The sequence below is a fragment of the Acanthisitta chloris genome, unplaced genomic scaffold (genome assembly GCF_000695815.1).
Source record: "Acanthisitta chloris isolate BGI_N310 unplaced genomic scaffold, ASM69581v1 scaffold44652, whole genome shotgun sequence".
Classification (NCBI taxonomy): domain Eukaryota; kingdom Metazoa; phylum Chordata; class Aves; order Passeriformes; family Acanthisittidae; genus Acanthisitta; species Acanthisitta chloris.
Window position 1 is genome coordinate 1 of NW_008661925.1, and position 25896 is coordinate 25896.

Below are 25896 nucleotides of genomic sequence, written 5' to 3' on the forward strand. Positions count from 1 at the left end.
ATATATATATATATATAACTGTTTCCAAAAGTAGTCTGAAATGCTGGGTGCCTATGTTTTTGATTGCCCATTTTTAGTGAAAATGGACTCATTTCCAGATGTGCTGAGAAGCTGCAATTTGCTCTGGAGTCAGTGGGACCTGTAGCTGCTCAGCAAATCTCAACTGAGGCCTTAAAAGCCCAGTTGGTTGCCGGTCTTTTGCAAACACCATGTTGGCTGGAAAGAGCTCTAACCAAAAGAAAAACCAAAGGAGCAAAGGAGTTAAAACTACTTAATTTTCTTTGCCGCTTTCCATGGACTGCCTCTAACAGTGGTGGGAACCTGTGCTTGAGGAGTAGCTGGATGCATTCAGTAAACTATGGTCCTGCCCATCCTTACCCTCTGCTGCTCTTGCTCTACATCCTAAACCCCAAGGCTTAAGCTGCTTGATCCTTTTCCTTCTGAGCAAACCTAGACCCTAAGAAGCTCCGTTCAGAGGCCACCATGCTCCTCCTGCTGCCCTTTGAGCTCTCTCCTTGGCAAATCTGGGCAATAACAGCCAGGTGCTGGTGCAGATCCACACTCCTGTAGCAAGCTGTGGGATCTGCATGGGCCCTTCAGATTTTGCCCTCATCCCTGCCCTTGGGACTGAGGGGCTGCTTCTAGAAAAATGCTGCATGCAGTGCTTGGAAATGCGAGCTGCTAATGGAGCTGAGTATTTAATAACTGGCCCTGCCCCCCTACATGGATGAAAGTACTGCAGACAAGGTAGTGAACGCATAGCTGGCTGGTGAGGCAGAGACAGTGCATCTTTTACTCTCATTTTAGTCCTCCTCTGAAGATCAATAACAAGATTTTGAATCTTAGTGTCATACTCCATCTGAGCGTGCAGTCTCAGATTGCCAACCTTATCAATATTAATACCCCCATCTTTAAGACAGGGAAACTGAAGCAGAGGATAGTTATTCATCTTCCCCAATGCCATTAGAGGCACCAGGCACTAAGGCGTAGAAAATGGAAGGATCAGTGTGAAAAATAGCGTTTTGTTTTCTAAGGATATAGTTTGCATCTCATTTAACTGTCATCACTCTGCACCTTTAACTCAACTCAGACAGGAGAAGGCAGTGAAAGGGAGTTTCCTTTAAAGGTTTCTGAAGTGCTACTCTGCCCCATCATTTCTCAGACTTCTTTCTAACTCTGGTGGGAGAGCAGGAGCCCAAAAGGATGCCTGCGAACTCCCGGGTAGGGCTTGTGGAGTGTCTTTCATGACAGAGGGACAAGAGACTTAGTGCAAAGAAATTTGGTTGGGCCTGGAGCAATCCCAAGACTGGGGAGTGTTGATACATGGTCTGGAGAAGTCAGTGGGACCACTTCTTAGCTGTAAGTGTCCTGATCCATCCCTTCTTCCCCAGTGTGTGCTGTTGTAACCAGCTGTGGATGTTTTGCCCTTGTGCAAAAGAATCTGGTGGTCAGTGGTTTAGATGGAGCTACAGTAGTTGGTAAAAGACTTCATTTGGTAAGACCTCAATTCAAGCTGTCAAATCAGCATCAACAGTTTTAATACTGAGAAAAAAATTTTGCAGGAAAAAATTAAAAGTGAAGCCAATTGTTTTATAAAGCACCTTTCCCAGGTTTTCTGTTTCACTCACTCACATGCTTGGCTTTCAGGCAAGCTGAATTTTATTACGTATAGCTCTTTAAAAAAATAACTTTAATTTGTTTGTAGGTTGTCAGTACTGCTCATAAATACCCATCCGTCCACCCTGAGACCCGCCATTGGACAGCTCTGACATTTGCTGTGTTGCATGGACATATTCCTGTAGTTCAGGTATTATTGTATTTCCCTACCTGCATCTCATTCTTTTGTTTCTCCTCTTCAGTTCTAATTACATCCATCTCAAACCAGTATCCTCCTGTCATACTCATATTGGTTACTTCTGCTTCTTCAAGAGTGTACTGATGTATTATAGACTTATTCTACAGCAAACACAGTGTTCAAACCTGAACCAATATGAGGCTTAAATAGGACAATTTTAAAGCAAAGTTGCACCAAAGAAAGTCTGACAACTCCTTGTGCTCCTTCCTGACCACTTGTTTTATATGTTTGTTTATTCATTCATTACACTTTCTTGCACTATATATTCCTAGCAAACACAAAACCACTGCCTTGGTGGAAGACAAGTGGACAACAGCCCTTGTGCTGTTGCAAAGCTGGAGAAGCCTTTGCTCTCCTTGCCTCATCGAGGTGTTGTGTGGGATGTGCTGGTTCTGTGCTTTGGCATCTCAAAAGCAGAGAAGGTTTATTCTTCAAAATAGCTGTGTCTGTGGCACACTTAATGAAGCACCAAAACTGTGAAGGCCTCAAGACTGCAATGGCCAAGAGGGGGCTGGAATGCAGGCTCCATCCTGCTCTTCTTTGCCACTTGTTTTCAGCACTGTTGTTGTTTATGTGGAAATGTCCCCGATGGAGACCACAACTTTTGGACTTATTGCTGCAATTGGTTCATAAGAATTGCCTTTCTTTTTGCCATTTCTTTATATAAAAGATGGAGGCAATTGAAATCTGATCTGTTTTTGGATGGTGCTGGGCTTCTAGAAGACCATGAAGGAAGGATGCTTTTGTTGGGTCAATCTTCTTCCTTCTTCAGTGCATTACTTCCAAACACTGACCTTACTCCATTTTGCATTGAAAAACACTGGGTTACGCTTTTTTGGCTCTGGAGTTGGACACTAGTGCTCCTGGTGTCTGGCAGTGTACAATGAGCGAGAAAAGGAATCAGTTTGTCTCTGTTAAACAGTGGACAGAACTTGCATGTCACATGTCTCCATCGTGTCTGGTTTGCAGATAAGAAGTGTTAGATTCTCATTTGTCACTGTTCATGAACTCTGAAAATTGTGATACCCCCAGTTGCTCTAAATGGTAAACTTTCTTTCTAGTTGTTACTGGATGCTGGAGCAAAGGTAGAAGGTTCCTTGGAACATGGAGAGGAAAATTACTCTGAAACTCCTTTACAGTTGGCAGCAGCTGCTGGTAAGAACTTTCTCCTCTCACTGTAGCAATTCCTCAGCTGAGATTTGTGGTTTAGGTGAGCAAATACTGGATTTTAAAAGAACTAAAAATGCATCTCTTGACTTGCAGGAAATTTTGAGCTGGTCAGTTTGCTGTTGGAGCGAGGAGCTGACCCCATGATAGGAACAATGTACAGGAACGGCATTTCCATGACTCCACAAGGTGACATGAACTCTTTCAGTCAGGCTGCTGCACATGGACACAGGTAGAGTGGGAACAAGTCTAGTGGCATCCTTGAAGTGCATATTTTTGGCCCGGGCATCCGGTTTGAGCCAATGGGTGAAATTTATGCATGAACAATTGAACATGCTACCAACTGAGCAGAGATGTGAGGCTTTCTGCTAGCATGTGAATTTAATCAGTTGGTGGTACAAGTTGCTTTTTGATAGCTGATATAAAAGGAAAAAGGAAGAGGACTCCTTGTGGTGTGTTCAATGCAATGGTTGTTAAATGGCAGCTGATGTGGTGGCAGAAAGGAATGCCAAAGACATTCCTTCGTGAATTTCTTGACACATTTCTCAGGTTTGAGTGAATCATGTCTGTACTGCTGCAGCCTTAATTGTCATTGAATAGAGTTTCTGCATCTGTGTTTACTGTACAGTCATATGTGTCTTGATGTTGTATGTATGCTGCAAATTAAAAACAAAAAGAAGTAACAAACTGAGCACCTGGCATGCATGGTCTGGGAACGCTCAGGAGTTGACTGCAGTATAATGAATTAGTATTATGATCTTCACGTTCCTGCTTTTCTGATTGTAGCCATCCAGAGGAACATAGATACAGGTTAGAGACAGTACCTACCCTCCGTTTGCTTAGAGATGAGCTGCCAGTCTAACAACATGCTAGCGGCATGTCAGGGTGGGTTCACACAGCGCTGCCCATCTGGAGCCTGCAAAGGATCCTTGGGGCAGAGAGGACAGTTTGGTTATTGGAGTCTCACGTTCAGCCAGCATGAATGGAAGCCACATGTCTGAGGAAGACCTGGAGCTCTCCTCAGTTTGGCTGCTGGCTGTCCATGTCACAGACTCTGGCTCTGATGTTCCTACCTGTATACCACTCACAGACACCTTCCTCCTTCCCTCTCTGCCCTAATTTTGTTTGGGACACACCATGCTGGGGTCTGAGCAGGTGCGGGGAGGACACCAGAGTACAGGGGAGGTGGGCTGGGAGCCAACCAGGTTTCTCTTCTCACAGGTGCAAACCCAAGAGAAACTCTGTTGAGGTTGATGAAGTTATGCTGATATGAACCTAAGGGCACAAAGTCTCTATGTTTGGGCTTTGTTATTTGATGGCCCAACTGGATCCGTGGCTTTGTAGGGTAGTCCCGGATGTGCTTGAACCTGCCCTGACTGCCTTGTTGAATGTCTAGCTGCTCCAGCTTTCCCAGACTGCTTTGAATGTTAATCGAGTGGCAGTGCTTTCGGTAGCTCCAGGCAGTTCCCTTCTCAGGTGGCCTCTGTGGTGGAAGTCCTGAGAGTTTGTCCAGGAGCACCTCGGCCTTCCGTGATTGTTGAAGAAGTCTTGAGTCACATGTAACTCACAGGTCTCTGGTACCATCAGATGCTGCCACCCATGTGACATCTGTACGGTTCCTGTTGCGACAGAAGTGACTTGCAGACTTGTCCCAGGCAGTGCAGGTGGGCTAGCAGGAGCTGTGCTTGCCTCGGGTCTGCTTTCAGCTGGTTTTGCCATTCCTTGGAGTAGTTTCCTGGATAGGTGTCCAAACTTGCCATGTCACAGCAAGTATGCCTAATACAATGAAAGCCTAACCACTGAATCACTCTCCCTTTCCTTTCCACTTTTGCCTTCTCTCCCTCGCTCTGTCATGCTGTGATTGACAGGAATGTCTTTCGTAAGCTGCTTGCTCAGCCGGAGAAGGAGAAGAGCGATATTCTGTCTCTGGAGGAGATCCTGGCTGAGGGGACAGACTTGCCTGACTCGGCAGCAGCTCCACTCTGTGCCAGCCGCAACAGCAAGGCCAAGCTGAAAGCCCTGAAGGAGGCCATGTACCACAGCGCCGAGCATGGCTACGTGGATGTCACCATTGACATACGGAGCATAGGTCAGTCCTGGTGTCCTTTCTTTCCTTCGTCCAGGAGGGACCACTGTAAGAAACACATCTCTCTTGACGGGCTGTGCTTAAACGGACCACAGTCACACCTTCCTTAACTCTGTTGGAAGCAGAAGGTGATGGGAGGGGAGATCTGACAGGTTTCAGCTCCACAGCACACCCTATTTGGGAGCCACCGGCTCTTTTCTGTAGGACACAGTGGCTTCCACCAGCAGACATCTGCACTGCTGCATGGCGGAGTGTGGGTAAGGCTCTGGAACAGTGTTCAGCTGCTGTGGGCCACCTCCAACAGCTCCTTTTTTGCTATTTTGTGCTCTGCCATCAAGCAGTCCACCATGAAACCAACTTTATCTTCTGAGACTTATGAGCATCCAAGGGCAGGAGCAGGGAACAGACTCCTTGGTGTGCCAAGTTTGCCAGTGTGGGGCTTGAACATCATACCAGCCTGCTGGGAAGTTGCTTCTGCCCATGAGGAGAGTGGTTGGGTAACACAGAGGGGAATCAGTCAGGACTGTGTATTTACAGTCCCCACTGATCTGCGTTCAGAGAGAAAGAGAGACCCAACTGCCTGGCATGTCTCTGCCTGGTGTGGTGCTCCAGCCCTGGGGACATGTGGCATGGGCCAGGGTGTGTGGAGGGCTGAGTGGTGACTTGCCAGATGGGCTGAGCAGGCAAAGACCTGGAGATAAATGAGAGGAGAGTGGTAGGGATGCTCTCCAGGCACTGAACATTTTCTGAAATGAAAGGAAAACCTCTAGTTGCCAAACACCAGGCTTGTGTTTCCTCCCGCTGTGTTCTGCAAGAGCAGAAACTAGGTCACATCCAGCCTCATGCCTGCAGAGGTACATTAGGTCCATGTGCTTTCTCGCTCAGTGCATGGGAGCAGTTCCCTATAAGTTCCTGGAGAGTGATTCTGCCATGACAATCTACTTGAAAAGGCTGATCTGCTTAACTCCCTCAGTGCTGTTTAGGGAAAATGCTAATGATCAGGAGAGCGCATGGCTTAAACTTGAAGCAAGTTTTAATCTGAAGACCACTGGTTTGAATCCTGGTGGGTAGTGACCAAAATCAGGGTTTTTTTACCATTTAATGGCTCTCCAGGGCCACATTGAAACAAATGAGCTAGTGTAAATCTAATTTCCAAAAGGTTTTTGCAACACAACACCACAGCAATTACCACAAATTGGCAGCCTCAGCAGAGAAGCTGCAGGCTAGATGAGCAGAGAGACCACAGTCTTCTCTTAGCTCTTGGAAGAAAGCCTCTATGCGTTAGGTCTGGGATGTACTGATAACCATCAGCCTTCTCAATCAGGGATAAATCAGAATTAGATTTCTAGTGCAACTTGGCAGGTGTTGCTTAAAATCTTTACAGAAGTAAAGGTAAAAAAAGCAGAAGAGCACATCCTTCCCTGAAGCTGGGAATGAGCTCTGACCTCTGTCCGTAGGTGTTCCCTGGACGCTCCACACATGGCTGGAGTCCTTGCGCACATCCTTCCAGCAGCACAGGCGACCCCTCATCCAGTGCTTGCTAAAGGAATTCAAGTCCATTCAGGAAGAAGAGTACACAGAGGAGCTTATCACACAGGGGTTGCCTCTGATGTTTGAGATACTGAAGGCCAGCAAGGTAGGATGAATTCTGCATTTTAAAGCCAATCAGCTTTATTCCCACCCTGTAAGACACAAGGATTGCAATGTTATTTTTGCACAGCTCTCTCAAAGCTTGTTTAGACTGCACAGGATTATTATTATCTGTGTTGTGCATCTCAGGTTTTTGCACTGTGGAAGCATGGGTTATAAACCCACAAGCTAATCACTTCTCCTGCTAGAACAGCTTAATACTGATGGTAACAATTAGCTGGAGAGACAACAGAAGCTGACGCATAGTGGTGAAATTAAGGGTCACTGCATTACGGCAGGAGATGTTGATAACCAAACCAACTCAAAGAGTAACTTTACCCAGCTTGTTTTACAGGACCATGCAACAACATGCTAATTTTCATGTTTACTTTGGATTTCTTTAACCCTCTCACGTGACTTTCTCTTCCCTTCATGTGGGATTTGGACTCTTAAACTTGTGGGGAGACTGGTTTCTACAAGTTTTTAAATCTCCTGTGTGAGTGTTTGTACTTGCTGTCTCTCCAGATTTATTCTTTCAGCTGACATTTTTAGGCCTTGTAATCTAGGATGAGGGGGTGACTTTAATTGCTTTTCTCCTGGGTGGCTGAAGCCAAGGCCAGTGATCATCATTAGAATAAATTATTTTGTACATGTTAGACTAGGCCTTCCAGAGTCTATTGTAGGATACCTGGAAACAAATAAAGACTTCTACCTTCTGCTTTGGGTTCAATTAGAACCTACAATATGGAGGGTTGAAACAACTGAAGTATCACAAAAGCCTCTCCATGACCAAGAGGAAGTCTGTGCTGGTCTTTATTCCTGCCTCTGGACCTGGGGGAACTGCCTGTCTTCATGCATATTCACAAACACGCACTCATACAGTGTTTCATATTCTTAGAGAAAATAATTAATCATTCTGGGACACCGTAAGGGTTTACAAATTGTCTGCAAATGTTATGAGTTATTGCAGCAGTCTTGTCCAAACGGCCTTGCACAAAGCTCTCCCGGACTGAAATGGTGAAAGACTCTATGCAACCCTTCAGAAGGAATGTAAATAAATTCATTTGTAGGAGAATGAGCCAATAAAAGTTCTCCCTGGTCACTCTGTAGAAGGCAGCTGAGAAAAGCTGAGATTTAAAGGATCTTCTGTTCCCCTTCTCTGGAAGGGCTGAGAGCAGAGATGCTTTGTGTATATCCACAGCATAGAAATCTCCTTTAAGAGGTGCAGAAGGGCCATAACTGTGGTTCACATCCCTCTTTCAACAGCAAAGTGTAAAGCTCTGCATTTCGTAGAGCTGTGGAGAGAGGACCTTGATTTGCCCACATGGACATCCTTTTCCCTGTGGGCTGGAGACTTCGTGGGAGATTATGACTCTTGCTACACATGGCCCAGTACATTTCCTTAATGAGTTTTTCAGGGCATAAAGTATAAAATAAGCAACTAGGAAGCACAGAGCCACTTAGCAGTTTTTGGCTGATGTAAAACAAGGTGTCCCATTTGCTACATATTGTGATGCTCGGTGTATTTTAATTGCATGGCAACTTTGTACCTAATAGAAATGGCATTTTGTGTTCCTATAAGTAGTTCCAACTATCCCATAATCTCAGAACAATTTACTCATATTAATGAGTTGAGACATGGGAGAAGATCTTATCCTCCTTTTACCAACAGGGAAACTGAGGTAATAGGAAGATCTTCAGCACCTCATAGAGTGACAGTCCTCAGAAGCTGTGGTAACATGGATAAGCCAGACAGCAGTTCATAGTTTTGAGTAATTTGGCCAGAAAATGCTCCAGAAATCATATGGAAACATAGGGCAGGTCTCAGGGTAGGAAGGAAGCCTTCTCCCCTCAACCTTCTACTTTGCACTGTCACACAAAATGTTCTTGCACATTCCCAGGCCACACAAAAATGGACAAATACTACAGAAATGAAAACATTTTAAAAAATAACCAAATCCTACAAGAACACCATCAAATATAAGGAATCCCTTTTCTCTTATAGATGTTTTTTAATATGCCTGTTTCCAGGGGGTCCAGATGTGAGGGTTTGTGTGGGAGCTCTGCCACCAGCCAGCACTGACGCTGGTGTCCTGTCGGCTGGCAGTGTGGCACTCCATTCCCATCTACATGCCAGGATGCTGACAATAGAAATAAAAGTAAAATTTACAGAAGTCCTGGTGCTGTAACACAGAATGGCAACAAAAATTGGCTGATTGGGCAAAACTGGCTGAGCTGAAGTCCCTAATTTTATTGCCTTTCTTCAAGCTGTGAAATAAGTGGGGAAGAACAGTGTATAGGTTGCACATCAGTTGTTCACTGCTGCACTGAAGTCCTGGAGGAAGTCTTCCAAAAGCACTAATGAAGGTTCTATACCCAGCTCCTGGTGGCTTTCAGTGGAATGGAACTCCTTCATTTCCTTTAATCCCTTTAAATGTCTTTACCAGCTGCACCACTGAGAATTGCGTGGGGAGTGGAGAAGTGGCAGAGCTTATGCGAGAATAGGCAGAGAATCACACTGCAGTTGCTCCCTCTATGGTTACTGCTGTCATGCAGCGAGCTTGGGTCATTACCAAACCAAAGACCAGAGATAAGGTACTCTGGTGAAAGCAGCATCTGTGGAAAAGACATGGAGAGCTCAGTTTTAAAGGCACTTTCCTTAGAGCAAGCAAAACTCAAACTAGGAAATCTCTGACATTAAAACTATCAGTTACAAGGTGATGGTTTTGGGGCATGAGGTGGGGAGGAAAGGCACTGCCATTTAGGGATTGATTGAATCTCTTTGGCAGACAAGCACACACACATAACCTGCTAGAAGTGGTTTGGACAGGGCCATGTGAGGCAGAAGCCAGAGACCCTTCTGGGAATGAGTGGCCTTGAGCTAAACTTCAGCTGCTCTGTAGAGCAGAGCTGAATCCCTCAAAGCTAAGATGACACTGGCAATCTTGTTACAGAAGAAGGATAGGAAGATGCAGCTGAATTCCTGCCTGTTGGTATCTATGTTGTGCTCTTCACAGCCTGAGAAAACTCACCCTAACTCCTCACTGAAGGTTCTCCTTTGCCTCCAGCTGATGTTCACATTGCCTGAGCTGGCTCTGAGCTGGATTGCCCTCCTGCTTCACATCAGAGGACCATATTTGCCTGAGAAGTGGATATGCTCAGGGGGTGCGCCCCCCCAAGCAGAAGCTTTTGAAAGAGCTGTGTGAGGCTGCACTCAGGTCTCTGGGCTTGTACTGCCTGAGGTGAAGCTTGCAGGTCAGCTCTTCCATTTTTGCAGGGATATTCTTTGGAGGATAATGCACTGAATGTGCAGGGATGTTTCTTTGTCCTGTGTCTGCAAAAATCTTGGAGGTGTTGAGTTTGACCTTGATATTTCCACGACCTGAAAAGAGAAACTCAAAACCACAACCTTAAAAGCTGAACACATGTGGACTTTGGAGGAGGTTGGGTTTAGGTTTCCACTCTGGAGTTCCACATGTGCTTGAATTGTCACTAAATTTACCCAGCTCCATCCATGCAGATGAACCAGCAATGTTGCCAGTTGTAAGAGGTTATGAGCCCGTTTCATCCACTGCTTTTCCTGCCTGCAGCAATTTGCATCATCTTGTCCTTGGCCTGTGTTTTTGAGAAAACATGCAATCTTTTAATTCCTAATGATCTCTCTTATAGCTTTCTCCCTTTCCCCTGTAGCACAGGTAAGGAGCTGCTTTCCGTTTCTTTGGATCCCTTGTGGGCATGAATTGCTGAAGTGCATGCATGAGTCCACATGTGCCTTGAGCACGTGTACTGAAGTGTTTAGGTACTGAAGTACCTAAAGCTGCTAGAGGTGCTTCACACCAGGAAAACTTGGCTTAGGACTATGGGTATTCCTGCTAGTTTATTGCCCAAGACAAAAACAGCTTGAACAGTCATAGGGGGGATCATAGAAACATAGAATCAACGGGGTTGGAAAAGACCTCCAAGATCATCAAGTCCAACCCTACCATGGTTACTAGGCCATGGCACTAAGTGCCATATCTAGTCTCATCTTGAAAACCTCCAGGGACGGTGTATCCACCACCTTCCTGGGCAACCCATTCCAAAGCCTGATCACTCTCTCCATAACAAAATCTCATCCTAATATTCAACCTAAACTTCCCCAGGCAGAGCTTGAGTCTGTGCCCTCTTGTCCTCCTGCTAGTTGCCTGGAAGAAGTGACCAACCCCCACCTGACTCCAGCCTCCTTTCAGGGAGTTGTAGAGGGTGATAAGGTCTCCCCTGAGCCTCCTCTTCTCCAGACTGAACACCCCCAGCTCCCTCAGCCTCTCCTCATGGGACTTGTGCTCCAGTCCCTTCACCAGCCTCGTTGCTCTTCTCTGGACCTGCTCCAGCACCTCAATATCCCTCCTGAACTGAGGGGCCCAGAACTGCACACAGTACTCAAGGTGTGGCCTCACCAGCACTGAGTCCAGGGGCAGAATCACCTCCCTGGTCCTGTTGACCATGCTGTTCCTGATCCAGGCCAGGATGTCACTGGCCTTCATTGCCAAACTCTCTTGCATTCTGCCACTTTCTCTTCATCCTTCCCATCCATTTCTGCCTGTGACAAAGTTGTTTGTTTTAAAATTTAGCCCATTAGTGAGGTGTTGGTCACACTGTGCAGCCAGACTTGTTGAAATATGCAGGAAACTACTTTGCAAATTTAGGAGTTTCCCAACCTCTACAAATGCACCTATAGACAGCTGAAGAAATGTGCAGGAGTGTGCAGGCTCTTCTGTTTGAGTGACACCCATCAGTCTGGTGTTTATAGTTCTTGAGAATAGATAACATTTCAGAACAATAACTGGGTTTAAAATTCCAGAAGGAGTCAGGCATGTGGGTATCCTGAGAAACTTAGCCTATATAGCTTGTACTCTTGCAGCAGTAACTTAGCCAGCTGGAATCCAAAATCTTTTGGAAAGTGAAGTTTTGAGGTGTTTTTTTTTAACTTAGATTTTCAGAAATAGCACCATGTAGCTCTTGTCACAGATGCAGTAGCTACTGTAAAAGTATTTTCAAGTTTCCAACAAACAGAAAGCAGCAGGAAAGACTGAAACACCTGCGTGTTCTGTTGCAGCAAAAGGTTCAGAAGCTGAAGCTTGAGATGAGCATTCTGTTTCTCTCTTGCCCTGGGGTGTTTTTTTCTTGGATTTGACACCTCTAAAACAAATGTTAGGAGAGGTTCCTCAGAGAGTGTCAACAGACTCAGCTCATGCATCTGTTCTTACAAAGTGCAGGCATGGTGGTCAGCAAACATCAGTGTTCCCCTGAGGTCTCCGTGTGACCTAGAAAGTGGCGCTGGATGATGGAGGTGGAAAATTCCCCCTTTTTGTCCATTGCTTCATGATGGGCTGAAATGAACATTTAAGATGGACTTGAGTGAAGCTGTGTTTTGTTGTGTGAAGCCAGACTGCTCTGTTCTGCAGGAAGGGCTAAAGGTAGAGAGGACGGGTGAATCCTGCACAGCCTTGGGGCAGTCACTGGGTCATAATGGTCTCCCAGGAGATAGTCTTCCCTTGGGAGAGTGCTGTGCGTGCTTCTCTTGCCTGGATTCAGTCAGAAAAGACCCCTCTTTGATGGGTGAACTCTTACTTCCTTGTTAAACTGCTTTTAAACAGAAAATGGAGGGTTTATTATAATGACAGGTTTCACTAGAATATTTGCTTCCCACATAATATTTTACCTTTCTTGCAAAAATTAATACCTGGAAATGGAATATTTTGGCTGATGCCTGAAGTACTGAAAGAAAATGTGGATTTTCAACAGAGGAGACAAGCACACCAAAACCTGCACTAAAAATAAGCCTGAAGGTGTCCCAGGATACTAAAGGGCCCACTTAGGGGTTCCATGGAGTGGCTAATGCCCTTCTCTGTGTCAGTTGAGCTCCCAGCCAGCACTTCAGTGACTGATCTTCTGGCTGGGACTTGGAGTGATTTTGTAAGGCAGGTTTCACAGTTCTCAAGTAATTGCAGTGATCTGTAACGTTGCCTGTTGTCATTTGTAGTCCTTGTGTGTCTAAACAGCTCAGAGTAACCAGGACACAAGTTATCCACACATGTACATGGTGCATTCTCCATGTGAGATGCAAATGCCAGGTACTGAGTGGCATGTGAATAACAGATTCTTAACCCTGTCTTGTGATTTCATAACACAGATTCAGCTTCATACTAACACAGGTTTGATTTTGTTTCTACCCTCTGCTACCTTCTAAAATGTTTCCCTGCCAGAGGCAGGAGCCGTTTCTTCATTAACAAATAAATACCATGGATGTGACACCTGCCCTTTTCTGGGCTCTCACCCAGGGATTAGACTGTGCCCGCGGAGCTGAGCTTTTTACATACAATGCACAGCTGTGGTATAAAGAGCCTTTTGAAAGGGAAGCTTGGCAGCTTTCCCAGAAGCTAACAGAAGGGTCCATTTGTGCCTTACCTGTGATCAATCCTTTTCCGTTTGTGTTTGCAGTGGAAAGACTTGAGCCCAGAACTAACAAAACCAATTTTGTTATGCAGTTCACTGCCTCTAACTGTACCTCCAACCTCTGGGGCTTCCCTACCTTTCCAGTTGTTGACTAGTATTACTTATGTGTGTCCTGCATAACCATCTAGGAGTGGCCCTCTAATCAGTTTTGAGGCAGTTGGCTGAAGTGAATTATGCAAGAGGAATGTAGCAGAAACACCTGAGCAAAGGATGGAAAAGGTTCTGAGGCGGCAAAGAAAGCCTCAAATGAGTTTCGGTGTTCAGGGCTGGGGGTCTGCAAAAAGCCCTTCACTCTTTATCATCTCTTTCTGGGAAAGGGGAGCATAAATAGAGGACTAATTCAAAGGTATCCCAGCACGTCCTGAAAGGAAGTTTATAGGTTTGGGATGTCCTGAGACTCTGCCAGTTCTGGAACAGCTGCTGGGGACCACGTGTGAGATGGGGAACTAGAAACAGCACTTCTGCCACTCTGCTTTTAGCAGAGAACTGGGTCACCCCCAGCATCCTCAGGACCAGGGGGAGAAAAGATACCTTTGCTTGAACCCCTGTCCCCTGAGCAGTGTGGTTTCTCAGCTTGGTGGGGAAATGTGTATTAACAGGCAGACACTGAGGCCAGAAGAGTAAGTATGTTTACTTTTCTGCCTTGATGTGGTGAGCTTTTGGGTTTGGGCTTTGTGGTAGAGAAACTTGAGGGCCTGACAGACGTTGGTTAAAATAGCACTAATGGAACTGAGCTGGTGAGGGTAACATCAGTAGAAAGAAGACCCAAAGTACTGCTTGGGATTTCAGAGGTAAAGAAAAGCAGCCTAACTTGTTACCACTGGGAGAACTGAGCAGTGGGGTTTGAGCAGTCTCCAACATGAGTTTTACCCAGGAGAGTTTGGAGCATGGACACATATCTTGCACAGGTACTGGAGAAAACTGACCATGTATTTCCCACCTGTGTCCAGGACCTTGTAGGACCACATCTCAGAATGGCTGGGCTGGGTTGAACCGGGTGAGCTGGAATGGAGCAAGTTCTCCCAGGGTATGTGCTGAAGTCTGAAGGAGAGTTCCCTGAATCCTGCCACAGACCTTCATCAGGTGAACAGTCAGGAAAAACATCCCTGCACTTCCCATCCAGGTCTTCACCTCTTCAGATCAATCAACTAGTCTTCTTCTGGTCCAACAACTTGAAAGCCTTTAGCTTTGCTTCAAAAGATTTTATGAATTCCCCTCACAGTTCAAGTGCATTCACCAGGGGTGGGGAATTCCTTTAGATCTCTGCTGAAGAATGCTTTCAAGTCAGGAGACTGCTTGTATCTACAAAGCAAAGTTGCTTGCTCACTGCCCAGCGCTCTGCTGGAAGCACCATCTCCCTCAGAAGAGTCACTGTTGTTCCCTGTTCCCTCTTGCCTATCTGTAAACTAGCCCATGGCTAGGTAAATATTTTTATTATATCCTATGCCAAGCTTTCTTCCCCCTCCCACAGGAGAAGATATGCATTGTCTCCCTTTGACTGCAGAGGAACACCCGTGTCTAAAAGGAAGCTGGCCTGGCTCCAAATGTCAGCCTCACACATCCTGACACAATGTTTTCCAACATCAAACTGTAGCAAGAAAACAAATTTTGGTTTTCTCCTCCAGTGCTAATATCACGGCCCACAACTGCTGCAGTTAGCTCTTACAGCTGGGCTTTCACACTCAGGTTGATAGAATGATGGGATAAACTGGGTAGAATTTTCTATCTCAGTGCTTAAATGGGAGTTTCTGAGCATCTTGGTGTGGGCACTGTGCAAAGGGCAAGATTGAATAGGCTGGACACATCCTCCTTTCTTCCTGGAGCCCCAGGTCATGGGCTTTCCCAGTTGCTTCACAGGCATCCCAAGTCAGCCTGCTCCAGGAGTAGGATTTGGCTTAAAAAAGCCAATTTTTCCCCCAGCCGTCCAGTTCCAAACAAAGCATCCCTTTTCTCTTTCCTATTTCTGCCTGGTTTATTGGTAAAACCAGCAGAGGCTCTGTGGGGAGCAGATCCAGGGCCACAGACCTGTGAGCTTGGCTGCGGGGAAGAACTTGGCCTGCTGTAACAGCTTACCACTCCCCTCCCTTGCTGCTGTGTGTTAGTAATGACTCTAAATGAACACATGCTTCAGCTTTCTTGGTGAGCACTTTTTTTGGCCTTTGGGTGGCATGTGATGTAAGTATTTACTGTTATTGACAGAAGCCAAAGGTCTCCAACCTCCTCTCTGCCAAATGAGATCAGTGTTCTATGCTGGAGGTCTGAAGCCACTTTCTGTCTCATGACCCTGCTTTCTCTGATGTGTCAATCCTAAGGTCTGTTTTCTCTTTGTCCCATCACTGTTCTGTGTGTCAGGGTCCTTGAGCATCTCTCATGTGAATGTATCACATCTTGAGCTTAGTTTACACCAATTTTTTCACAAGCATGTGGGCAAGGTGGCTTTTTAATGGGCTTGTATCTGCACACCACAGGGTTCATGCCCTGTTGGTGACCCACACAGCTGGCAGCATCTCACCTGCATAGGCAGACTCCTGTGGGATTGTCTGTGTGCATGGCCAGTTTGTCGTGTTGCTTGGAGTTGCAAGCAGGGATCCTCCTCTCCCACTTGTGTGACTGGGTTTGGCCTGCTCTTCCCTGGTCTTGATGCACCTGGACATCCTGGTACATGGTGCCGTGGTATACCATGGTATACCATGGTACATAGGTGCTCCAGCTCCTAACCAGGCACTGAGAAGTCAATACCCAGATATCCCACCTGCACATTCCCACAGGCACCCTGTCTTCATTGATGTATGTGTGTGTTTTCAGAAAGCTGTTGCCTAGCCACAGCTATTGCTGGGACTGATGAGTTCGTGGAACCCACGAAAGCCTCAGTGGCATAGACAGGACCTATGCACCCTGGCAAATTCAAGAGGGAGCTATTATCCTCCTTAGTACAGTCACTCTGCATTTTATTCAGTGTGAGGAAAAGTGAGCGTTGCTCCTCCAATTATGCCTCTCCTCTCCCGAAACTTCCCTCTGCTCTAACCACAGAATTATCCCCATCCTCTGTTGTATTTCCTGACTTCTTAACATCTGCTGGATCCAACCAGGATCAGTCTACCGTGGCGTTTTGGCACAGCCGGTGGCAATTGCTCTTTCTGCCCTGTCTGTCTAAAGCTTTCCTTCCCAGCCCTCCCAGCAGCTGAGTCACTTCCTTCTTTAAATCTGGCCTTAAATCTTCCTTTTCTTTTCACCCTGTGATTCACTCCCTTTGCAGAGCTCTGGCTGGAAGATGCTGAACAGCGAGATGCTCCTGGGGTGAGACATCCTCCTTGTCTCAGAGGCACAGCAGTGAGCCCCTCTCTGAGGACTGGTCCCTGCGCTGTGCTAAATGGTGTCTCTTACTATCAGTATTTCTCTAATCTTAGCATTTCTTTCAGTGCTACGTCTGACGGAGCAATAGGAGCCAACTCCTGCCTGCTGGCGAGTGCGTGTAATTTCCTTTGACATCAGCATATGCCTGTGTGGGAACAGCTCTACCCTTTCCCACCCTATTTGATTAGATTCAGTAAGGGAGTCATTACAGCCTCTCTGCCACTCCTTGTCCCTCGTGGGATTTAAGGAGCACTGCTGAAATGCACTCAGAGCAAGGAAGGCTTCAATTTCTGCTCCTGAAGCCTGAACATCTTTTTAGAGTACCATTTATGATTTTTATCCCCTACCTCCTTATTCCCTTGGCCTTGACCATCTCATATATCTAAATGTCTCATCTTCACAGTTTCCTCATGTGGAAGGGAGTCACCAACCCAGCAGGGTAGTTAAAGGATGTCATCATGAATTAGCAGTGTGGTACTGTTGAACTTGGCTAGACTTGCTCTGATTATCAGCGAAGTGTGGGATAAAATTTGCCAAAGCTTTAAATCCTCATTTCAGCTGGGACTTAGGCAGTTAAGCATTAAAAATCTGTTTCACTACCTGTGCAGCTTAGGCATATAAATACTCAAGGTGCTTAAGAAAGCGTTTTGTGGGTGCCTTGGCGCCAGAGTTTGGGTGGAAATGGGTAAGACCAGGGACCAGACCTGGTTTTGTGAAGGTCTGGTGGCTTTCTCAGTGGTGTTCATGTCCTGCCAGTGGTATAAGAATATAAAAAGAGTTATATATATATAAAATATATAATGAACCATTTGGGACTTAATGAGTGGCAGTGTGTGATGCTGCAGTCAGTCTGTAAGTGAAGGGTCTGTCTGAGACTGTGGCATTTAGAAATGCATGTAGACTGTCCAGCTGTATCTGTTTTTCTAAAGCTCTCGTTTGCCAAAATGTGTAAATCAATAACCATGTTCTAAAGAGTGACAAAATGTCATTTTCCAGTACAGTAAGTCTGCGAATAATCGCTGTTGTAAAGGAACTTTGGTTTTTTGTGGAGGGAATGGGGCTAAAGAGTTTGTTAGGAAAAGAAGACTTCTCATCCAAGGAGAAGACTTCTTCATTTTAAATGATTCCTACAGGAGACATAGCAATCAAGTAAATGAGACCTGCAGTTCCTAACAAACACTGATAATCCTAAACTGTGATTTTTAATAAAGCTTCAGCAATCACATTCTTCACTTTAAAAAGAGGCAGCTCGTGAGAACAACCTACCATGTTTTTTGCATACTGATTTTACATTGCATACTAAGCTTACCTTGCGTGTATTTGTTTTCTTTTGCTTAGAATGAAGTGATCAGCCAGCAGCTCTCTGTCATTTTCACTCATTGCTATGGACCCTACCCGATTCCAAAGCTGGTGGAAATTAAGCGTAAGCAGACCTCCCGCCTAGGTGAGCGTGACTTGAAGCTACTTGTCAGCTCTCCAAGGAGAGCTGTGAGAAGTCTGCGTGGCTGGCCAGGTGCTTGAGGGGGCCATGAGTCAGAGAAAAACCTGAATTTGAAATGCAGAACTAGAAAAAGGAAAGGTCCCACACTTAGCCTGACCTGAAACTCCCACTGAAATCGACAGGGTCATCAGGTGCGTTAGAGTGGGACCATAAATCTGCAAAGATTTGTCTGTGTTGCTAATTAGGCTGAGGTCCAAGCCTTGGGCTGGAGCCAAATTTCTGTCTGGAGCTCAAACTGCCGTGGCTGGCTGCAGGTGATGCTGCAGTGGCACAGCCCTCCCAGCCAGGTTGACAGAGCCCACATTGTTTATGGGGTCTCAGAGAAGAGCCCAGCAATTTTCCAGGACCCTCTTCCTCTTGACACAAAGACTTCCAGGCACAGGGAGAAGGGCCTAATAGGGTGTAAATGAGCATGAGTCAAAGCTTTCAATTGCCTTTGTCTGAACTCCATGTGGTTGTCTGAGAGGCTTCTGTCTCAGGCTATCCAAAATATTTTTATGGGCTTTACTCATTAAAAACAATGTCCTTCTATTCTAGTGTCTTATTTTGTCAAAACAGGAAAATATTCAGTACGTTGATGACCTCTTCCAAATTGAAGTTATTGGGGGGTTTTGTTTCCTTTTTTTTGTGATTCTAGATCCCCATTTTCTTAACAATAAAGAGATGTCAGATGTTACATTTCTGGTGGAAGGAAGACCATTTTATGCACATCGAGTATTGCTATTTACTGCATCACCAAGGTAAAATATAGATATGTTTCTGGTTTTTAGCAAAGACAGAATTTCATTTTATGGTTTTGTTGTTGTTTTGCTGCAGTTACAATTCTTTGAGGGCTAGTGACCCAATCTTCAAGTTTTTCCTAAGCAGAACATCTCCACAGCTTGTTGATCTGCCAGGTGTTTAACAAGTGCTTCTGTCACTGGGTTTCCAGCTAGTAAATGATCCATGTATCTGACTTCATTCCACTAAGGCACATTTGCATGGAACTTGTGGCTGCATCCAGCTCTCCATCATACAGGAGCCTTTAATATTTTGGTTCTTAATAATTTATCCTGTGGGTGGCTAAATCCTGCCTTGTATCAGCTTAGGCATTCTCCAGAAAAGAAGGAAGCTACTATCACACAATTCATTAACAGCATTTGACAGTTGTTAAATAAAACTAAATAGCTGTGAAACACATCACACTGTATACAAAGGCAATATTTATAGTCTGTTCCTTGTGCTCAGAAGGCTGAATATGACTTACCCACCTCAAACCAACCTTGCTCACAATCCTTATTTGTACAGAGCTGTGTAATTAATTAAAGGTGTGCTCTTAAACAAATTTAGCTGGTCCTACATAAATCATAGAATCATAGAATTTAAGGGTTGGAATGGACCTTACAGATCATCTAGTCCCAACCCCCTGCCCTGGGCAGGGACACCTCCTCACTAGATCAGGTTGCTCAAGGCCTCATCCAGCCTGACCTTGAACACTGCCAGGGTTGGGGCAGCCACCATGTCCCTGGGCAGCCTGTGGCAGTGTCTCTCTACCCTTACAGGAAGAAACTTTTTTCTAATATTTAACCTAAACTTTCCCTCCCTCAATTTGAAACCATTACCCCTTGTCCTATCATTGCAGTTCCTAACACAGAGTCCCTCTCCTTGTAGGCCCTTCAGATATTGAAAAGTTGCTTATTTCAAGGTGTGGCAAGGACAAGCCACTGAGTTTGGATAATTTGAGCAATGTGGGATGCTAGTTGTGCTGCCAACCCACAGCACAGAGTAAAGAGATTTGCACAAAGCAACTGCAGCATCTGATCCTGCCTTCAATGAAGAAATGGGTATTTTGGTTTAGAGCTTCTTGGTAGACATACAAATGTATTCCAAACTCCAGCTTTCAGTCTGCTAAACTGTGTTCGTAATAGAGCTTGACACTAGTGAAAGCAAATGAATTGCTACCCACATTTTAATTAAGAAGATGCAGTCATGATATGGAGAAGGTTACCATGCAGCCAGGGCTGGTCTTGATAGATAAGCCAAGCTTTGAACTGCCACTGTAAGCTCAGATGAATTACCAAAGAGAGAAAGGACAAGGGAAGATGTTTGTGGCAGCACATTTTCCATTTTCACCTTCTGATCAATGGGAATATCTGGGTTTGAGAAGTAGTTTGTTACATATGTATACATCTCATAAATCTGCAAATATTAACTTAAAATGTGTCTTCTTTTCCTAAAACTTGTGTCTGAATTTCAGGTTTTGATAATCAGAGAACAGCAACCTATCCAGTTTTCTCTCCTGCCTCTTTATACACAGTTGTATTGAGCCTATATAGTAGTACTAAAAGCCTTAGTCTAGTTATTTTACTATGTTGCTCCAAAACATTTTTTATAACAGCATAATGGACATTGGCCAAACTTTTATCTCCTTTGGAAAAGGAACATGCAGGTTTGAAAAGTTGCAAGGATCATGTTGCCTCCAAGATAAAAGATAAAATCATTTTGGCTTTGTAATTCATTACAGAATCTGAATTTCCGATGTATATTTTATTCTGTTGTGATATTAGATGTATTTGTCCAAAATTCCAAATTGAAATCTCCTAGAGAGAGGCTTCTTCCTTTTGCTGTGAACTTCATATCAGTGTCTAAATCTTGTTGCTTTTATGTACTGTTTTTGCAAGAGTCGATGCTGTCCTTCCACTGCACTTTAGTACTGGTGTTGCTGTACCATTTTCACAGAGATAATCAGGCTGGTCTTTCAATTTTGCTCCTTTTGATTTAGGTTTAAAGCATTGCTGTCTAGCAAACCCTCATCTGATAGTACTTGCATTGAGATCAACTACGTGAAGTACCCCATCTTTCAGGTAAAAGCCAGTTCTCACACTGAACTTGAATGGGGCTTGTAAGAGGAACATTGGAGGTGCCCTGTCCAACTTAGCACCTATGAATTGGATAAACATAGTATTTTCACAAGCACAGGCTTCATCTCCACTCATACACTAAGCTGCAGAGTGCTGTTGATTGCAGATGTGGTGCCTGAGCAGATACAGTAGAATGTGTTTCCCTCACATGGGCTATGCAGGCAGAGCAGTGCATGGCAAGGTAAAGGATATGATGCTTTTTTGTCAAGTTGGCTCTTTCCTATGAATTGGATAAACATAGTATTTTCACAAGCACAGGCTTCATCTCCACTCATACACTAAGCTGCAGAGTGCTGTTGATTGCAGATGTGGTGCCTGAGCAGATACAGTAGAATGTGTTTCCCTCACATGGGCTATGCAGGCAGAGCAGTGCATGGCAAGGTAAAGGATATGATGCTTTTTTGTCAAGTTGGCTCTTTCCTTTCCAGACACGGTTCATTCCCTGCCTAAGCAGGATTCTCCAATCAGTTTTTTGCCATGAAAACACAGCTTGCTTTCTATACCTGTAGCATATACATACATGGGTATCCTTCCCTTTGAGTCAGAGCTCAGACAGTTCCATCTATCAGCTCTTACAGCTGCTTACAATAACCTGAAGCTCCCTGCAGAGGGATCTTACCTAGCTTGTATTGCAGTGCAAAGCCGCCTCCACTCTTTTTCATCATCCATGCCTGCCCACACACAGCTGGGTGAAGGTGGGGGTGCCACTGCCAGGGAAGGAATAGAGGAGTAACCATTATATATGCTGTATTTGCCTGAATCGGTGATGTACTTAACATACTGGGAAACACACAGAAAAGTCAGAATTAATGAATCGGTTTCCTGCAAACTGTTTGGAGCTTATCAGACAGTCCAGACAAGGTAAGGGTGAGGGTTGAGGCATTAGGCTGCCTGTGAGAAGGAAGTGTTGAACTTTGCAGAGAGAGAGAGTAACCAAATATACCTTGAAATCAGGAGGTTTGAGCCAGTTTTATCTCCAAATCCATGGTAGTATTTGGAGAGCCTTGTATTGGGTGAGAGCATTGGTATTGCCTGCAATCTTTACATCACCCCCTGACGCCTTGGATTGCTTTTTATTAACGCTCCCGTTGTTTTATTGCAGCTGGTTATGCAGTATCTGTATTATGGAGGTGCAGAGTCACTCCTGATTAAAAATAATGAAATTATGGAGGTAAGAGACATTTATCTTAATTGCAGTGGGAGCAATGCTAAGTGATCCATGTGTTCACCCAAGGGCACATGGCCATTGGGCAAGACACGAGTACTCCTGTGAGAGCCAGCAGTGCCTCACCCGGAGTGCCCAAGCTGTCTGCAGTCCTGTGGGAGACAGTCTCTTTCTTTGCTGGTTGCCCATTAGGATAACTTTTGCCAGTACGAAGTTGACTGTCAAAAGAAGAAAGAGTTAGAAAAATTAGGATCATCAAGCGAAAAAGTATCTGAAATAAAAATACCTGGTTAGAGACAAAGCTCGTGTTACCAAAATCTGGAAGCGATTCCTGGCAGCATAGTGTTCCATCTCTTCTCTCTCAGCCTGAGAGATGAGGTGCTCTGCTCCAGCTGGCCCAGATTCCCTCTGCCACACTCTGATTTTTGGTTTATTAGCCCAGGCTTATATATTCAGACCTATCTCAGTAGCATTAAAAACATCTGGTTTGGTTACTTATGTGGGAAAATTCTTGGGCATGTAGCTGGCTTTAACCAGAAGAAAAATCCCACCAGAGTCACAGTTCAGTTCAATTTCAAGCATGTGACCATTACATTTTCTGAATAAAACTATGGTCTGCTCCCTAAGATACAGAGACCTCTTTGTCCCTTTCTCACTGGATGTAAAACATCCAGGTGCAATTGTGGCCTTTTGTGAAAGCCAAACCAAGCCAACTGGAGCTGACTGAACTTCCAGTGCAGCCACACAACCACAGCCTGTGTGAGCCATCATTGTCAGCTATGATCGGCCAAACCACTCCAGCACTATAGAAGTAAGAGATATTTGAGCAAATTCTTAATAGTCCTTCAGGGTGTTTTTCTGTTGACAATCACCAAATGATGTCAACCATAAAGAATCCAGGTCAGTAAACAGTCAAATCAGAGCTGGTAATCATCAGTGTACTGTCTGCCACCATGATCATTAGAGTCATGGAATACCTCAAGTTGAAAGGGACCCATAAGGATCATAGAATCATAGAATCAGACAGGTTGGAAAAGACCTCTGCGATCATCAAATCCAATCCTACCATGGTTACTAAACCATGGCACTAAGTGCCACATCCAGTCTCATCTTGAAAACCTCCAGGGACGGTGAACAGGGATGGATCATCAAGTCCAACTCTGTGCTCCATGGCAGGTTTGGTGCCATGACTCCTTCCCTGGGGAGCCTGTTCAGTGACTGACCACCCTCTCAGCAGAGAACTTTTTCCTAATGTCCAGTCTGCACTTCCTCTGCTGCAGCTTCATTCCATTCATGCATGTCCTATCTCTGTTTTATTGTTCCTGTATTAGACTGTCCCTATGACACTTCTGTCCTGCAGCCAGAGGATGGAACTGGTCAGCACTGAAATTATGCCTCTCCAGTGCAGGCAGTGGATTTTTAACTAAGCATACCTACATCAACTCTCTGAGCTGTATAGGAAAAGGTCACTAATTCTCTATTTCACTCGTAGTTTTGAAGGAACTTCTGAATTCCTAACCTTTTCTGGAATAAGGAGTCTTAGACCAGGCAGTGCAGGGACTTTATAGAGATGTGTGTGTTATCACCTAGGCTGTTAAAAAGCTTGTGCTGCGTTTCAGCTGGAGGCTTGCTCTACTTTTGTGACGTCTCCAAACTTCTGTGACTCAAGAAAGTATGACTGATTGACTGATCTGTTGATAACAGATCTGGCCACGGTTCCACACAGTTTAAAGTAATTACCAACCAGCACATGACTGCTTGAGCCACAGAGGCAGCTGGAATAGGCTTTTGCTTTATCTTTCAAAACTGTATTTAGCAACTTGCCTTATTACAACAAATATGATAACAAGAAGCACCAGAAATACTCCACAGAAATCTTTGCTGCAATTCATAATTGGGGCCAGCTGGCTGCTATCACATCAGCACTGCAGATTTACAGCACTTGGATTTATTTATGGGATTAAAGCAGAGCTGGAGCAGACTGCATAGGAGAAGTCACAATAATGTCATGGAACTTTCAGGGGTTTTTGTTTCTTCCCCAGTGCCCCCACGTAGCAGCATGAGAGCCCCTTTATAGCTTTTTGTCCTGCAGTCCTAGATAATAAGGGCTGTATAAAGGCCTGAATACATGCTATTTAAAGACCTGAGCAGCTTGGCCTAAGTTCTGGCTGTGTTAGAACAAGGTATCAAGCAGGGAAGAACCCCAGCCTGCTTCCTAAGCCAGAGACAATGACCTACCATGGAAAGCCAGAAAATAAAATGCCTTTTCCCGGCTGTAAAAGGACAGAATGGGGGTACTAGAAGAAATCTTAGCGCTACTGAAATCAGTTGGGGAACTCAAAACTTAAGGCATTTTCACCCCAGAGGCATGCAGAGATCCCAATGCAGTGCCAGTGCAGGTAGTATAGCCATAGGGTGGATGCAGGACCAAAGAGGAAGGTCAGCTGAAGTTCTGGGGTGGCAGGAGACCCATGGTAGAGCAGTGGCACAGACACATGACACTAACATGAATGTTAACTATGCCTCTTACCTTTGCATTGTATCCTCCTGTTCACCCACTTCTTGGACTAACATGGAGCCAGAAAGTGTTTCCGTGCCTGTAGCCTAGACAGAACAGGAACCATATGGAGATGTGATTCCATTTCTTTGAGCATGCTGAGGTGACAGATTTGAGGTTTATTGCCTCTAGATTTCTAAGACTGCCCAGGATGGTCATAGAATCCTAGAATTTAAGGGTTGGAATGGACCTTACAGATCATTTAGTCCCAACCCCCTGCCCTGGGCAGGGACACCTCCTCACTAGATCAGGTTGCTCAAGGCCTCATCCAGCCTGGCCTTGAACACTGCTAGAGTCGGGGCAGCCACCATGTCCTTGGCTCACCACCCTCACAGGAAAATCTTTTTTTCTCACATCCAACCTAGGCTTTCCCTCCTTCAGTCTGAAGCCATTACCCCTTGTCCTGTCATTGCAGTTCCTAACACAGAGTCCCTCTCCAGCTCCTCTGTAGGCCCTTCAGATATTGAAAAGTTGCTTTGAGGTCTCCATCATCATCTGGTTTGAATTACTCTATAGTCTTGGCCCTGCCCCTTCTGCTGACATGCCCACATCCAGCCCAGGCTCTCTTTCAGCCACAGGTTGAGGAATGGTTGAACCAGAACCTCTTTTGGGGGAATGTAATTGCAGGTCCCTCCTTGCAAACTCATTTCTCCATAGTGACCAAAGATTCTCCAAGCTGCTGTTTCCTTTTTCTCTCACACACACACCTCCTCCTCACCCCATTCCAAAGTCAGCATATAGATCTGAGCAGCCTGTGGTGGTCTCTGCATGTGCAGCTCCCCATAATGTGATCTAGAGGGGACTGCAAGGGGTTGAAGCAACCAAGCAACCTTCTCAATCTGACTTTTTGTCAATACTTTCATACTAACAGAAGCAGGGACAGAAAAAAAACAAACCCTAATGGACCAGTAAAGAATCAAGCTCTGATTCTATACTGCTCAGCAGTTTTGACTATTTTTTCCTTGCCTTTTGTTTATTTTGGTTTTGTTTTTTAGCTTCTCTCTGCTGCTAAATTTTTCCAGCTTGAAGCTTTACAACGACACTGTGAGATCATTTGTGCAAAAAGCATCAATACAGAAAACTGCGTGGATATTTATAATCATGCCAAGGTAAAAATAACTGCATGTGCCTCCGTGATATGTGTCTGTCATACTTGTAGGGCAGTTCTATGCTAAGTAGTGAGATAT

At 45.0% G+C, this 25896-nt stretch overlaps 1 protein-coding gene across 1 annotated transcript; it reads left to right on the top strand.

Annotated features, from left to right (window-relative positions):
• Window positions 1-1705: 1705 nt before the first annotated feature.
• LOC103798123 (ankyrin repeat and BTB/POZ domain-containing protein BTBD11) lies at window positions 1706-25818 on the top strand (the record flags this gene model as incomplete). Its single annotated transcript, XM_009070366.1, has 10 exons — window positions 1706-1807; window positions 2917-3010; window positions 3119-3254; window positions 4891-5111; window positions 6566-6744; window positions 17925-18030; window positions 18725-18827; window positions 20849-20930; window positions 22090-22158; window positions 25705-25818. Coding segments are annotated over 10 exons (1206 nt in total), but the record flags the coding sequence as incomplete, so codon positions are not given.
• Window positions 25819-25896: the final 78 nt, after the last annotated feature.